General features: G+C 45.6%; 1 protein-coding gene across 4 annotated transcripts in view; it reads left to right on the top strand.

The window, feature by feature from the left end:
• Window positions 1-12018, top strand: part of SCEL (sciellin) — a 108138-nt gene that overhangs the window by 78948 nt on the left and 17172 nt on the right. For all 4 annotated transcript variants that reach the window (XM_059731815.1, XM_059732093.1, XM_059732427.1 and 1 more), the window contains one exon: window positions 10334-10393. In XM_059731815.1, the coding sequence (XP_059587798.1) occupies window positions 10334-10393 (60 nt within the window). The remainder of the gene's footprint in view (window positions 1-10333; window positions 10394-12018) is intronic.

Below are 12018 nucleotides of genomic sequence, written 5' to 3'. Positions count from 1 at the left end.
GGGTGAGCCGGGCCCTTCTTTGCGCATGCGGGCTGTGGCCAGCAGCCCGGGCACGCGTGGCCGGAGAGGACCGTACGGCGGCAAGGCACGCACGGGCTAGAATTAGTCACAGAGGCGTAATGGTTGATTTAAAGATTATTTACTTACACCCAAGATGGTTGCGGTGTAGGCTGGACAGTTTCCAGGTGCAGCTCCGCTTAAATCCTCATTGGAGGACTACGACAAATTCGGTTCTTTGGCCCCGGAGTTGTTAAGGCTCCACGGGTTTGGTAATTTCTTTCCCACGGAGTTGTCAAAGCTCCGTGGGTTCGGTTCGGTTCTCTGGCCCCGGAGTTGTTAAAGCTCCATGGGTTGGAATCCTTAGTATATAGGAAAGGGATACGTCTAGGATTGCTCTCGGCGATGGGGAGAGGCCAGAGGCTGTTTAGACCTCTGTTGCCTTCTTAAGAAATGCGTCGGGTCCGTAAGGATCCACAGCACTTAGAGATCTTTACACTCTCTAACTGATTTCTCTCCAACTTGGGCGGAAGCCACCCAAGCTTTTTATACGGCTAGCAAGCCAATCGCTAGCCACCATGTGTGCATATATTAGAATCGGCCAATAATGTGGCACGAATCTTCATACAAATGGCGGGAACTCCTTTGCACCGTGCATTTCTGAGATGCAAAAGAAATGCACCATGCAAAAAAAGCTACAAATTGGCGGGAAATTCTCTGTTGCACCAGGGTTCTCTTCTGCAGCAGAGAACTCTACCGTGCAAGGAAGCTGCAATTTAGCGGGAACATAATTTAGCAGCGCCGAAGCACACACAAACAAAAAATCACAACTTTGGGTTGTGACATCCTCCCTTGCTGAGAGCATAGCTAAATTATGCTATACACTCATCACTCTAGAACCTTGTCGTGAGTCGTCAAACGAACAGATAAGCAAACAAACAAATAAACAAACATAACATTTGCTGCCCTGGAATTAAGTTACATAAAAATCAAGAAACAGTAATTAACACAAATACATAATCTGATTCATAACAAAATTGCACGATCAGGGCTTCAGTGGGCGTCATGGCGAAGTCATACGTCAGGCCCTCACTTCTTTCGGTGATGTCATCCCTCTCAGGGCTCCTCTTCGCCACGCACTCTGAATCTCGGATCTGTAAACAGAAAACTCTCAAAAAATAAATTAATAATCTTATTCAACAAACTTAAACAATTTTCATTGCTCAATTGGATGAAATCGTTGAGGATCCATCATCTGGCTCTTCTAAATAACGAAAACCTAACTCATAAGCCAATTGCCATTGGCCTGCATCTCCTAAAATCCGAAGCTGCCTCTTGTTAAGTCCAGAACGCTGTAGGAGAAATCCAAACATGTATCGCTCCTCTAGGGTTCTTGGTGGCAGTGGTGGAAGATCGGATTCACGACGTCTGGTGCCTTGAAGTCCGGTCGGATGTCGACAGTCCCGATCAAGAGACAATCTTGGCTCCATCAGGATACGCAGTCATGACAACTGACAAAGAAGATTACTCACAGGTTGGTTCACCATTGGACTGAGCAGAATCCGAAGGACAACAATGTTTTTCCGCCCATAAACCTCGAGGCAACTGTCTAGGCTGTGAACGGTTACTGGAACGGTTCCAGGATCTCGTAGATGACGGTGAGGCCATGGTCTTATTTGCTGGAGTGATGTTAGTCCCAGCACACATGCTCTGGGGTTCCAGGCACAGTATGAGACGCCGATGATTGTTAGCATTAGATGCTCTGCGCTGGTATATTCTGGCCGTCCTGCATGCCATACATGGGCTTTCTGACTAATTAGTCCTGCAACAAGTGCTGGCAGTGGAATAGGCCAGTGAGTATTAACTGTTATCATGTCGATGTCAGTGACATGTCCTCTACTCCACGAAGCTTGTCTGACTAGGAAGCTTGCTTCTTCCTGGTTCAGCAGGTCGGATCCAAGTTCCATGACTAAACGTCCTAACCATACAGCTAGAGTCTCTTCAGGTTGAATTCTTGATGCTCTACACAAATCCTGCAACTCAGCTCTGGTGCAAGCATAGTAGGCAGTAGCAATTCGATCAGTTGTTGTTGTAGGGAAAGCTGTTCTTTCGGGAGTTGATGTTGTTATAGGCTGAACTGCTGCCGCGGGAGTCACTGCTGCTGTTGCTGCTTCAGGCAGGAGGGGTGGATGCACTCCTCCGCTTGACTCTCTCCTTCGTCGGCAGGAAGGTGTGGTCGGTAGGGGCGTTGCTGCGTCGCTAGGCGGGGTTGCCGGCGACGACGCTGCGTCGATGGGCGGAGTCGCTGACCGAACTCTCGCGGGTTCCTCCGAAGCTCCACCCTTCTTTTCCGGTTCTTCCACGCGGTCTCCCTCTTGCTCGGAGCCATCTTGGACTGGCGTTTCAGGCTCCTTTTTCTCAGCCGCTTCTTTGACCGCTTGGATAGCCATCTGCAGCTGGGCTTTCAAACTTAAATTCTTGTGCATTAGATTCATTACAGTATGAAATGTTGCACTACATTCTCCCCCCTTGTCATACCATGGGGCCACCCTCTCATCTGCGGCTCGTTCCTTCACTTCCAGGTCTTTGCGGAGCTCGGATGGTAGCTCGCGACCCCTTAATCTAGCCGCCATGAGGGGAGGGAACCGGCCGATGGGCTCCAGTTCGTCACTCTCCCGAGCATATCGTAGGCATCGGGCACACTCCCGGGTGAAGGTCGGGTTTGTTTCGCCCACCGGGTTGGGTCCGGCAAGGGACACGATATCGAGGGGCCTGAACAGGACCCGCTCGTCTCTCATTATACACCCGAACACCGCAGGGAGCAAATACACTTCCCTCTCTCTTGGGGCTCCGTCTTCGGAGACTCCCTCTTCTCCCTTTAGCGACAGGCGTCTGTTGACAAATCTTTCACCCATTCCTCCCGCCTGGTGGTAAGCGATATGCGCCTCCAGTTCCTCAAAGCTTTTCACTTGGCGTTGGTTATCGCGCCAAGGGCAGTTCTTAACCAATTCTAGCTCTAGCGTGTCCTCTCCTGATCCCATCCTCATCGCCATGTGTGGGCCGGGGGCGAGCCGGGCCCGTCTTTGTGCACGCGGGCTGTGGCCAGCAGCCCAGGCACGCGGGGCCGGAGAAGACCGTACGGCGGCAAGGCACGCACGGGCTAGAATTAGTCACAGAGGCGTAATGGTTGATTTAAAGATTATTTACTTACACCCAAGATGGTCGCGGTGTAGGCTGAACAGTTTCCAGGTGCAGCTCCGCTTAATCCTCATTGGAGGACTACGACAAATTCAGTTCTTTGGCCCCAGAGTTGTTAAGGCTCCGCGGGTTTGGTAATTTCTTTCCCACGGAGTTGTCGAAGCTCCATGGGTTCGGTTTGGTTCTCTGGCCCCGGAGTTGTTAAAGCTCCGTGGGTTTGAGTCCTTAGTATATAGGAAAGGGATACATCTAGGATTGCGCTCAGCGACGGGGAGAGGCCAGAGGCTGTTTAGACCTCTGTTGCCCTCTTAAGAAATGCGTCGGGTCCATAAGGATCCACAGTGCTTAGAGATCTTTACGCTCTCTAATTGATTTCTCTCCAACTTGGGCGGAAGCCACCCAAGCTCTTTATATGGCTAGCAAGCCAATCGCTAGCCGCCACGTGTGCATATATTAGAATCGGCCAATAATGTGGCACGAATCTTCATACAAATGGCTTGAACTCCATTGCACCGTGCATTTCTGAGATGCAAAAGAAATGCACCATGCAAAGAAAACTACAAATTGGCGGGAAATTCTCCGTTGCACTGGGGTTCTCTTCTGCAGCAGAGAACTCCACCATGCAAGGAAGCTGCAATTTAGCGGGAACATAATTTAGCAGTGCCGAAGCACACACAAACAAAAAATCACAACTTTGGGTTGTGACAAGTTCTAGCAAGATGAAACCTTTCATAGAATTAGTTTGCTCAATGCTTCCACAACTCAAAACTGAAGTCCTGAGGTATTTGTTAGTAATAGTTTACAAGTTTCACACTTTACCATGAAATACTGTACAATGAGGATGGATGTCCAGGTCAGACAAATCTTGGCAGATTGGAAAGTTGGGCTAGAGCTAACAGGATGAAGTTCAATTGGACAAATGCAAGGTGCTACACCTCAGGAGGAGTAATCAAAAACACAAATGTAAAATGGGTGATGCCTGGCTGGATGGCAGCACTATGGAAACAGACTTGGGAGTCCTGGTAGATCCCAGACTCTGTACAAGTCTGCACTGTGGTGCAGCTGCACAAAAGGCGAATGCAGTTTTGGGATGCATCAATAGAAACATTAGGTGCTAGACATGGGAGGTGATAGTGACTCTACTCAGCACATATTAGGCCTCATCTGGAGTATTGTGTGAAGTTCTGGGCTCCACATTTTAAAAAGGAAGTGAAGAAGTTAGAGAGAGTCCAGAGGTGGGCAACAAAGATGATCAAGTGCTTGGAAGGCAAGTCATATGAAGAGAGGCTGAAGGAGCTAGGCCTGTTCAGTTTATGGAAAAGGCACTTAAGAGGGAACATGATAGCAGTCCTCAAATACTTGAAAGGCTATCATAAAGAAGAGGGAAAGCACCTTTTCTCTCTTGCTGCAGAGAGGAGGATGTGGACCAATAGCTTGAAGTTGCAGCAAAGTTTACATAGGATATCTGGAAAAACTTCTTCACTGTTAAAATGGTGAGGCAGTGGAATAGACTGCCTAGGAAAGTTATGGATTCTCCATGACTGGAGGTGTTCAAGAAGAGGTTGTACAGCCACGGGTTGGGGATGATCTAGGAATAGGTATGTTTAGGTTTACCATGGGTATTCCACATGCTTCTGGGCCTTGGTGGTTGTCCCCACTCCTTCTCCCCTCCCCCGCAGCACTTCTGCTATACGCATCAAGATGTTTTTAAGCCTTCCCAGAGGCATTGGGGGTGTTGGCTATAGCCAAGGCCAGGGACTTTGTGGGATGTGCCAATGCTTCTGCTGGGACCAAAGCCAGAATTTTCAGGCTAGAGGGTCATGCTCCTCTGCTCAGGGTCAGACCAATCACCATATTTGGGTTCAGGAAGAAATTTTACCCCATGGTCAGATTGGTATGGACTGTGGTTTTTTTTTGCCTTCCTCTATAGCAGGAGGTGTGGCCCTCTACCTGGGACCTCTTGAGTGTATGTTGACAACATTTTATAGAAGCAGGGCAATGGTTGCTGTGGTTCTCCCACTTTACCTGTGGTTAGGGTGTTAGATCTATGTTGTGTCAGATTTGATGGTAGTCTTATGCAGAGTTTAGATTATGGTTTGTATGGGATGGTTTGCATAGCAATGATCCTGCCTCAGGCAGGGAAATGGACTACATAACCTCTGGAGGTCCCTTCCAGCCTTATTTCTCTGTGCCTGTCTTGGTTCAAGTATCCGTTCGCACGTCACGTTTGCGCGGATGCCTGGTGATGGATGCAAGGAGGCTTCATGCAACCTCTGATAGGGACCCCAATCACTCTGGGCAGGACCCCAGAATTCACCTGCCATGCCTTTGAGTGTTTCTTCAGTGGTGGGGTCTCCTGTTGGTGGTCCCTCGAGGTGGGTTGTTCCTCCTGATGGATATTCGTGGGGCTCCACCCCTTCCATTCAAGGTCCTACACCCCTTCCATATGCCAGCCTCTGCCGGGTCACCTGATCTTGATGTGGCCAGCCCTCTGGTCTCAATGACTCTTACCTGTCGCACGATCTCAGGTATCGGGTCTTGTTCTTTTCTTAATAGACTCTGGGTCCGTAGGATGTTCCCCTGTCCTCCAGATCTCCTGTACTTTCTGCTGGTTGTCAGCCACTCCTCGTGAGCAGTCCCAGTTGTATGGCTGTTGCCCGGACCCCTCAACAAAGAGTCACTAGTAAATAAAATAGAATAACAAAATAAAACAGAAGGCAACTGAGGAATAGGCACAGGGCAGAAAGAAGAAAAAAGGCAAGGATGCTAATGAAAGGAACAAGACAGGTATGAAAAAGGAAAGATGAGTCTGAACTGCCTTATTATACTGGCTCTACCCTAGGGCCGGTGCCCTGCCATGTCCCTCGATGCTGCTCCGCCCTCTGCCAGTTGAGGGCTTCCCATACCTCGCTCTAGGTTAATTCTTCTCCTATAGCCCGGGCTGCAAGCGTCCAGTGTGGGGAGTGTCCACCATCCTCTGTGTTTCTTCCTGCTCCTCTTGGAGCAGGGTCTCTTCCCACATGCTGGTACCATCCGTGACCAGCGTGGGGCTTCTCTGTAGCCGTCGCTCTCGAGGCGTCCCTGACCAATCAGTCTTCTCTGTCCTGCCGGCGCTAATTGCTGCCAGCAGGGAGAGCATCTGCAGCCTCCACTGCCTCTTCCGCTCTCTCTTGCTCCCAGCTGGTGCCAGCTTTTATCCTGACGGGCTGGTGCTCGTTCATGATGTCACCCACTGCTCCCAGCTATATATAAGCGTGGCTAATGAACTGCAGTTTTTTTTCGTCAGCAGCGCTTGTCTGGTGTCTGGAGCTCTAAAGTAAGTAAGCACTCTTTACTCTTGGGGTTTACTCTCTGGGTGTGCGTAGCCCCCGTGCTTGTACCCCTGGGACATTCTCTATGACTCTAATGTTAGTATTTGACCTTGCAATAATAAGCAAAAGTGCTAGAAAAATGGATTGACGGGGGAAATATATTCCTTTTTTTCTTAGTATCTCTTTCTTGACTTTCATAGATTTCATAGACATAGGGCTGGAAGGGACCTCGGAAGATCATCGAGTCCAGCCCCCTGCCCAAAGGGCAGGAAGTCAGCTGGGGTCACAAGATCCCAGCAAGATAAGCATCCAGTTTGCTCTTGAAGGTGTTCAATGTAGGCGCTTGAACCACCTCTGGTGGCAAGCTGTTCCAGACCTTGGGGGCTCGGACAGTAAAGAAATTCTTCCTTATGTCCAGCCTGAAACGGTCTTGTAGTAGTTTATGACCATTCGACCTAGTCGTCATCCCTTGGGGCGCTCTGGTGAACAAACGTTCCCCCAGATACTGGTGGTCACTCCTGATAAACTTATAGGTGGCCATCAGATCACCCCTGAGCCTGCGCTTTTCCAGGGTAAAGAGCCCCAGGGCTCTCAGCCTGTCATCGTAGGGTCTGCTTCCCTGACCTCTGATCATGCACGTGGCTCTTCTCTGGACTCTCTCAAGCTTGCATTTTGTTTTCTCTTAAGTTAAAGATTGGTATGTTGCAATGCGTTTGCTTTTTGATCTTAATAGGGGATTCCATTACCAAAGGGTTGTTTTTTTTAATTAAGGGAAAACTAGCACATAACTCAGCTCTCCCTTTCCTGGTGCGTGAAACATTACCATCCTAAAATAAACAGAAGCATTTCGTCCATAATTATAAAGGTCTGATAGAGCCAATTTGATTTTTGGTTTATTTTATTTGCATCTTATGTTCTGTTTTTGTCAGAGATAGGAATCAAATGTAGTTATATATAGATACTGTTAAACATTCTTCCAAAACCAAAGGAACTGCATCTAATAGATTTCTGTAAGGCATTTGACTTTGTATCATGTGACATTTTGATTAGGAAACTAGAACAATACAAAATCAACCTGGTGCACATTGAATTAATTGCCAATTGGCTAATTGCAAATGGGGAATCATCAAGTAGATGTGTTTTTACAGGGTTTCCTCACAGGGATTATTTCTTGACCTTACACATTTACAGTCAATGGCCTGGAACAATCAATTTATCAATGGCCTGGAATAAAACATAAATCATTACTGATATGGTTTGCCGGTGACACAGATTGGGGGAAGTGTAAATACTGTAACAAAGAGGTCAGATCATCGAAACAGAGCAGCCTGGATTTTTTGGTAAACTGGGTGCGAGCAGCCACTATTAATTTCTAGATAGACAAATAGAAAGTTATTATGTAAGTAGTATTATCTCAGTATTTGGCATGGGTGTGACTGCCATTGGAATATTATATCTGGTTCCACCACCAACTGCTCAAGAATGTTTAGAGAAGAACCTCAAGAATGATTAAAGGATTAAGAAACATGCCTTTTAATAGCAGAGACTATGAGCTCAATTTATTTAGTTTATGCAAGTAATGTTAAGGGGCAACTTGATTACAGTTTGGAGGTACCTACCTGGGGAGTAGAAATTTGAAAATAAGAGCTTGTTGTCAAGCAGACAAAGGTATAAGAAACTCCTAGGCTGGAGGTTGAAACTTGACAAATTCAGACTAAAGTATAATTTTTAGCAATGAGGATAATTAACCTTTGGAACAATTTACCAATGGCTATGGTAGATTATTCATCACTAAATTTTTAAATTAAGATTAAATGCTTTTCTAAAAGCCCTGTTCAAATAAGCATTCAGGGAAATTTTACAGTGAATTATACAGGTCAGAGTAGATAATATACGTAGGTCCTGTCTGGTTTTATAATCTATGAATCTACAGAAGTTACATTTTAATTGTGGAAACTGTTTTGGTCTTGGCAGTTACATAAACTCATTTTAGGCTACTGATAGACATGAAAACAACAAAACAAAACATTGCTTTACTGGAAGAGAAAGTGTGTCAGTTTGACTTGGCTCTCCAGCATCTGTATAGATTGGGAGCTTCAGCAGGGTTTTTTGATGCTTTTAAATAAAGCTGATTTAACCAGCATTAGATAAAAGTGCCAAAAAGCCCCATTGAAGCGCCAAAAAGCCCTATTGAAATGCTCAATCTATACAGACATTGAGCAAGCCAAGTCAAACTAACGCAGTACCTCTTCTGCGCATCCACTGTGCTCAGTGCAGGGGTGCACTGAGCTGAAAGTAAAGTATCGTTTTTTTCCCCACGTCTGTAAGCAGCTTAAATGAGTATACTGGAAGCAATGAATTCATGTCAGAACTACAGAATCAAGTAATAAATCCATTAGGACTCTCCCTTCTTTCCCTTAACAGCCAGTTCACTTGGGATTTTTCTTTCTAGTAACACGTCGGGGTCCCGGGGTGACTGTGATGCCCTCTAGGGGCTCCGTGATCATGCCTCGCTCCACCCCTGGGGCACCTTCCACACCTGTCTCACCTGCTATACCTTGATGGAATAATGATAAATAGGGAGGATGCCCACAGATGTTTGTGTAGCCCTGGTTCCACTGAACTCCTGTTAGGGTCCCCAGCACCCTACTGGTCCTCACTGGTCCCCAGGCCCCTGGCTGGGCCACTACAGTTAACTGTGCCTGGCCAGGGACCCAAAGCTTTAAGGGCTAATTGTGTGGTTCCAAATCCTCCCCTTTACCATGCCCCATACTTCACAGGTGTTACAAGGATATTGTTCCCTTTGTTAGAGCTTCAGCCTCCTTGGTCTCCACTCCTCTAATCTAGCTAGACCTTTTAGCCTGGGCCCACTGAATCGGACCTGGCTTTGAAGCACTAGCTCTTGTTCGTCCCTTTCGTCACCAGGCCCCTGGCCCCTGTCTGCTGGGTCCCAGCCCCCTGTGTGGCTGCGCCTTCTCCGGCACCAGGCCCCCTGGCTCCTGTCTGGTTGCATCCCTCTGGGCACTGAGGCCTCCAAACCTCCCCTTACAGCCTCATCCCAAACCTCCAGTATAAACACAACAGAAACACAAGCCTCTGGGATATAACATGAATAACATTGGAAATTGCCCCCTGCCCCTTTAAGAGGGCAAACGTTCCTTCACCCTTGGGCCAGCACACCTCCCAGCCTGGCTCCTTGTGAGCTCCCCGAGCCTGAGCCTTCCTGCAAGCAGCAAAGTGGTCAGTCTAGTACCCCTGGTCTGTCCATTGGCCAGAGCTCCTTTCCCTGCAGCTGCTAGGGAGAGAATCCCCTGAGGCAGCCTCAGCCTTGGGCTTATAAGCACCCAGGGCCCTGCCTACCTCTGATCAGCAGACCACTGGCAGGTGCCTGCTAATTGCTCCATTAGCCTGTTGCCCTGGTGTCCTGCCTAGCCTGTAGTGCTTCCTGGCTAGGCTGCTTCCTCCCTTAAAGGAACAGAGAGCCCCAGGCTCTCTGTTATACCTTGCCAGTCAATTGTCTGGGGAAGTTTTATTTGAATAGGAAGTAGTCCTCGTATTGATATCAGGAAGGGCTAGATGGTAGTCTCTCTTATTAGCTTATTAGCTAGAATAAGTACTGTATTAATATCTTGAGTAATGTTGCATACTCATAAATAACTCTCAATATAAGCTGTTTGGAATGTGTTTTCAGTGTATTCAGCAATCTATCTTACTTTTATAAAGCACACATTTTTCCCCCCTTATAAAAAAAGTAAATCCATCCTTCTAGCTCATTATAGTTAAATCAAATATTTTAACTTACAGTAAGGTATTTCTCATTTTCCCAGAGGTCAAGACCTTGTTGATGTCATTGAAGTAAAGAAATCTGTGGACCAAAATAAAAAAGGGTAAGACACAACTGATAAATATCCTTTACACTCACTGGATATTGAAAGGGCTTGTCATTACATAGTATTATGCATAGGAATATTTTCCTTAATGCAAGCAAGCAAAAGTTACAGCTTTTCAGTGAGATAGCAATCTTTACTTGTTCGATTTTGAAAATGTATACTTATATAACAGCATTCATTTCACTTATTTAAAAAAATGTCTGAACAAAGATCCTTCTCCCCTCCCCTGTCCAGCCTCTGCCCCCAGTACATGCAAACATTTTTGGACTAGAGCTATAAATATATTTAAATGCCTGAGTCTCATTGAATTTTATGGGACTTAGGCTTCTAAATATGAATTAACTGCTTAAATACCTTTAAGATCTGGGCCAGGGTGTCTCAAGAAAGTACAGGTAAGGCTTATTGATGTTCTATCATTCTCCAGTGCTTCTAGGGTTCCTTATAAAGTCTTATGGAGTTTATTTGTTTCATGATACTGAATTGTAATGATTAATTTTCATGTGGAATACTTACAGTATATTATATTTATTTTATATTTTGTATTTCTATTTAGAAGGTTTTAAAATAATAGATGTTTGAAAGGTAATTTTGATCTTTTTCTTAATATACAAGTGTCCACATCAGAAGTCCTAATCAAGCAAAAACCTAATTGAAAATCTCTGAATACTGAAAGTATTCAGTAAATACTGAAAGTACATAGAGAATGAGATTCTCTCTCAGCCCTAAAAATAGACTGGCCAAATCATGGTTAAGGTATAATGGAGGATACTGCTTTATGCTGCATGCTGTGCATGTAAAACACTGTCCAGCACTTAGGAAGGTTCATTTAACAGAGATCCAGACCTTGGTTGTCTAGTATAGTAAGTCAAACTGCAAGCAAAATAACCAATGTTAGGACTCAGAGTCATTGTGTTCTCTGAATGCAACCATTGGTAAAGTCAGAGCTTAGTGGCCTTTGAGTTTCATTGGAAAAATCCTTGTGAAAATTATCAGCACTTACTATTTAAATCCTTTCATTACATTGATGAGGTTTTGCTTTATGCTCTGTAGCACATCATGTTTACAGCAGTAAAAGCTGCAGGGAACCATGCTACTTCTGCCTGAATCCTGCGATGTCTTGGCGAAATAAGACAACAGTCTGTGTGTTTTGTGTAGCTAGTCATTTCTAATAGACCCATCGCCTTAGTACACCAACACAGGGATGACATCATGTTCTTTAGAATCTATTCTCCATCTGGCTTATTCCTGAGCTGAAACAAAAATCTAGTAAAAACGAGACAGGAACATGATTGGTTCCATATTTCTGTTACCAAGATCAGTATATCTCTCTTTTGCTCTGTTCTGTTAGCCATTATTTGAAATGTAGTATCCAAAACTCCATTGTTAATATTGCAGAAATAGCAACAAGAGCATATAGAAAATCCTCACCAACACTGTAGCATTCAAGGAAAAATGAAAATGAGTAAGGGGGAAATTAATGAGTTTAAAGTTCAAGTAAGATAAGTAAACAAATATATAGACTAGTTCTATATTTCTGAATCCCCACACAGGCATCCTGCTCCAACTGATTTTCCCTTCAAACTACTCGATATCAATCTACTTGATCTTGTCTTTTTTGGTAT

This window comes from Alligator mississippiensis, chromosome 1 (assembly GCF_030867095.1).
Source record: "Alligator mississippiensis isolate rAllMis1 chromosome 1, rAllMis1, whole genome shotgun sequence".
Taxonomy (NCBI): Eukaryota; Metazoa; Chordata; order Crocodylia; family Alligatoridae; genus Alligator; species Alligator mississippiensis.
This window is presented reverse-complemented; position numbering and strand designations above follow the sequence as displayed.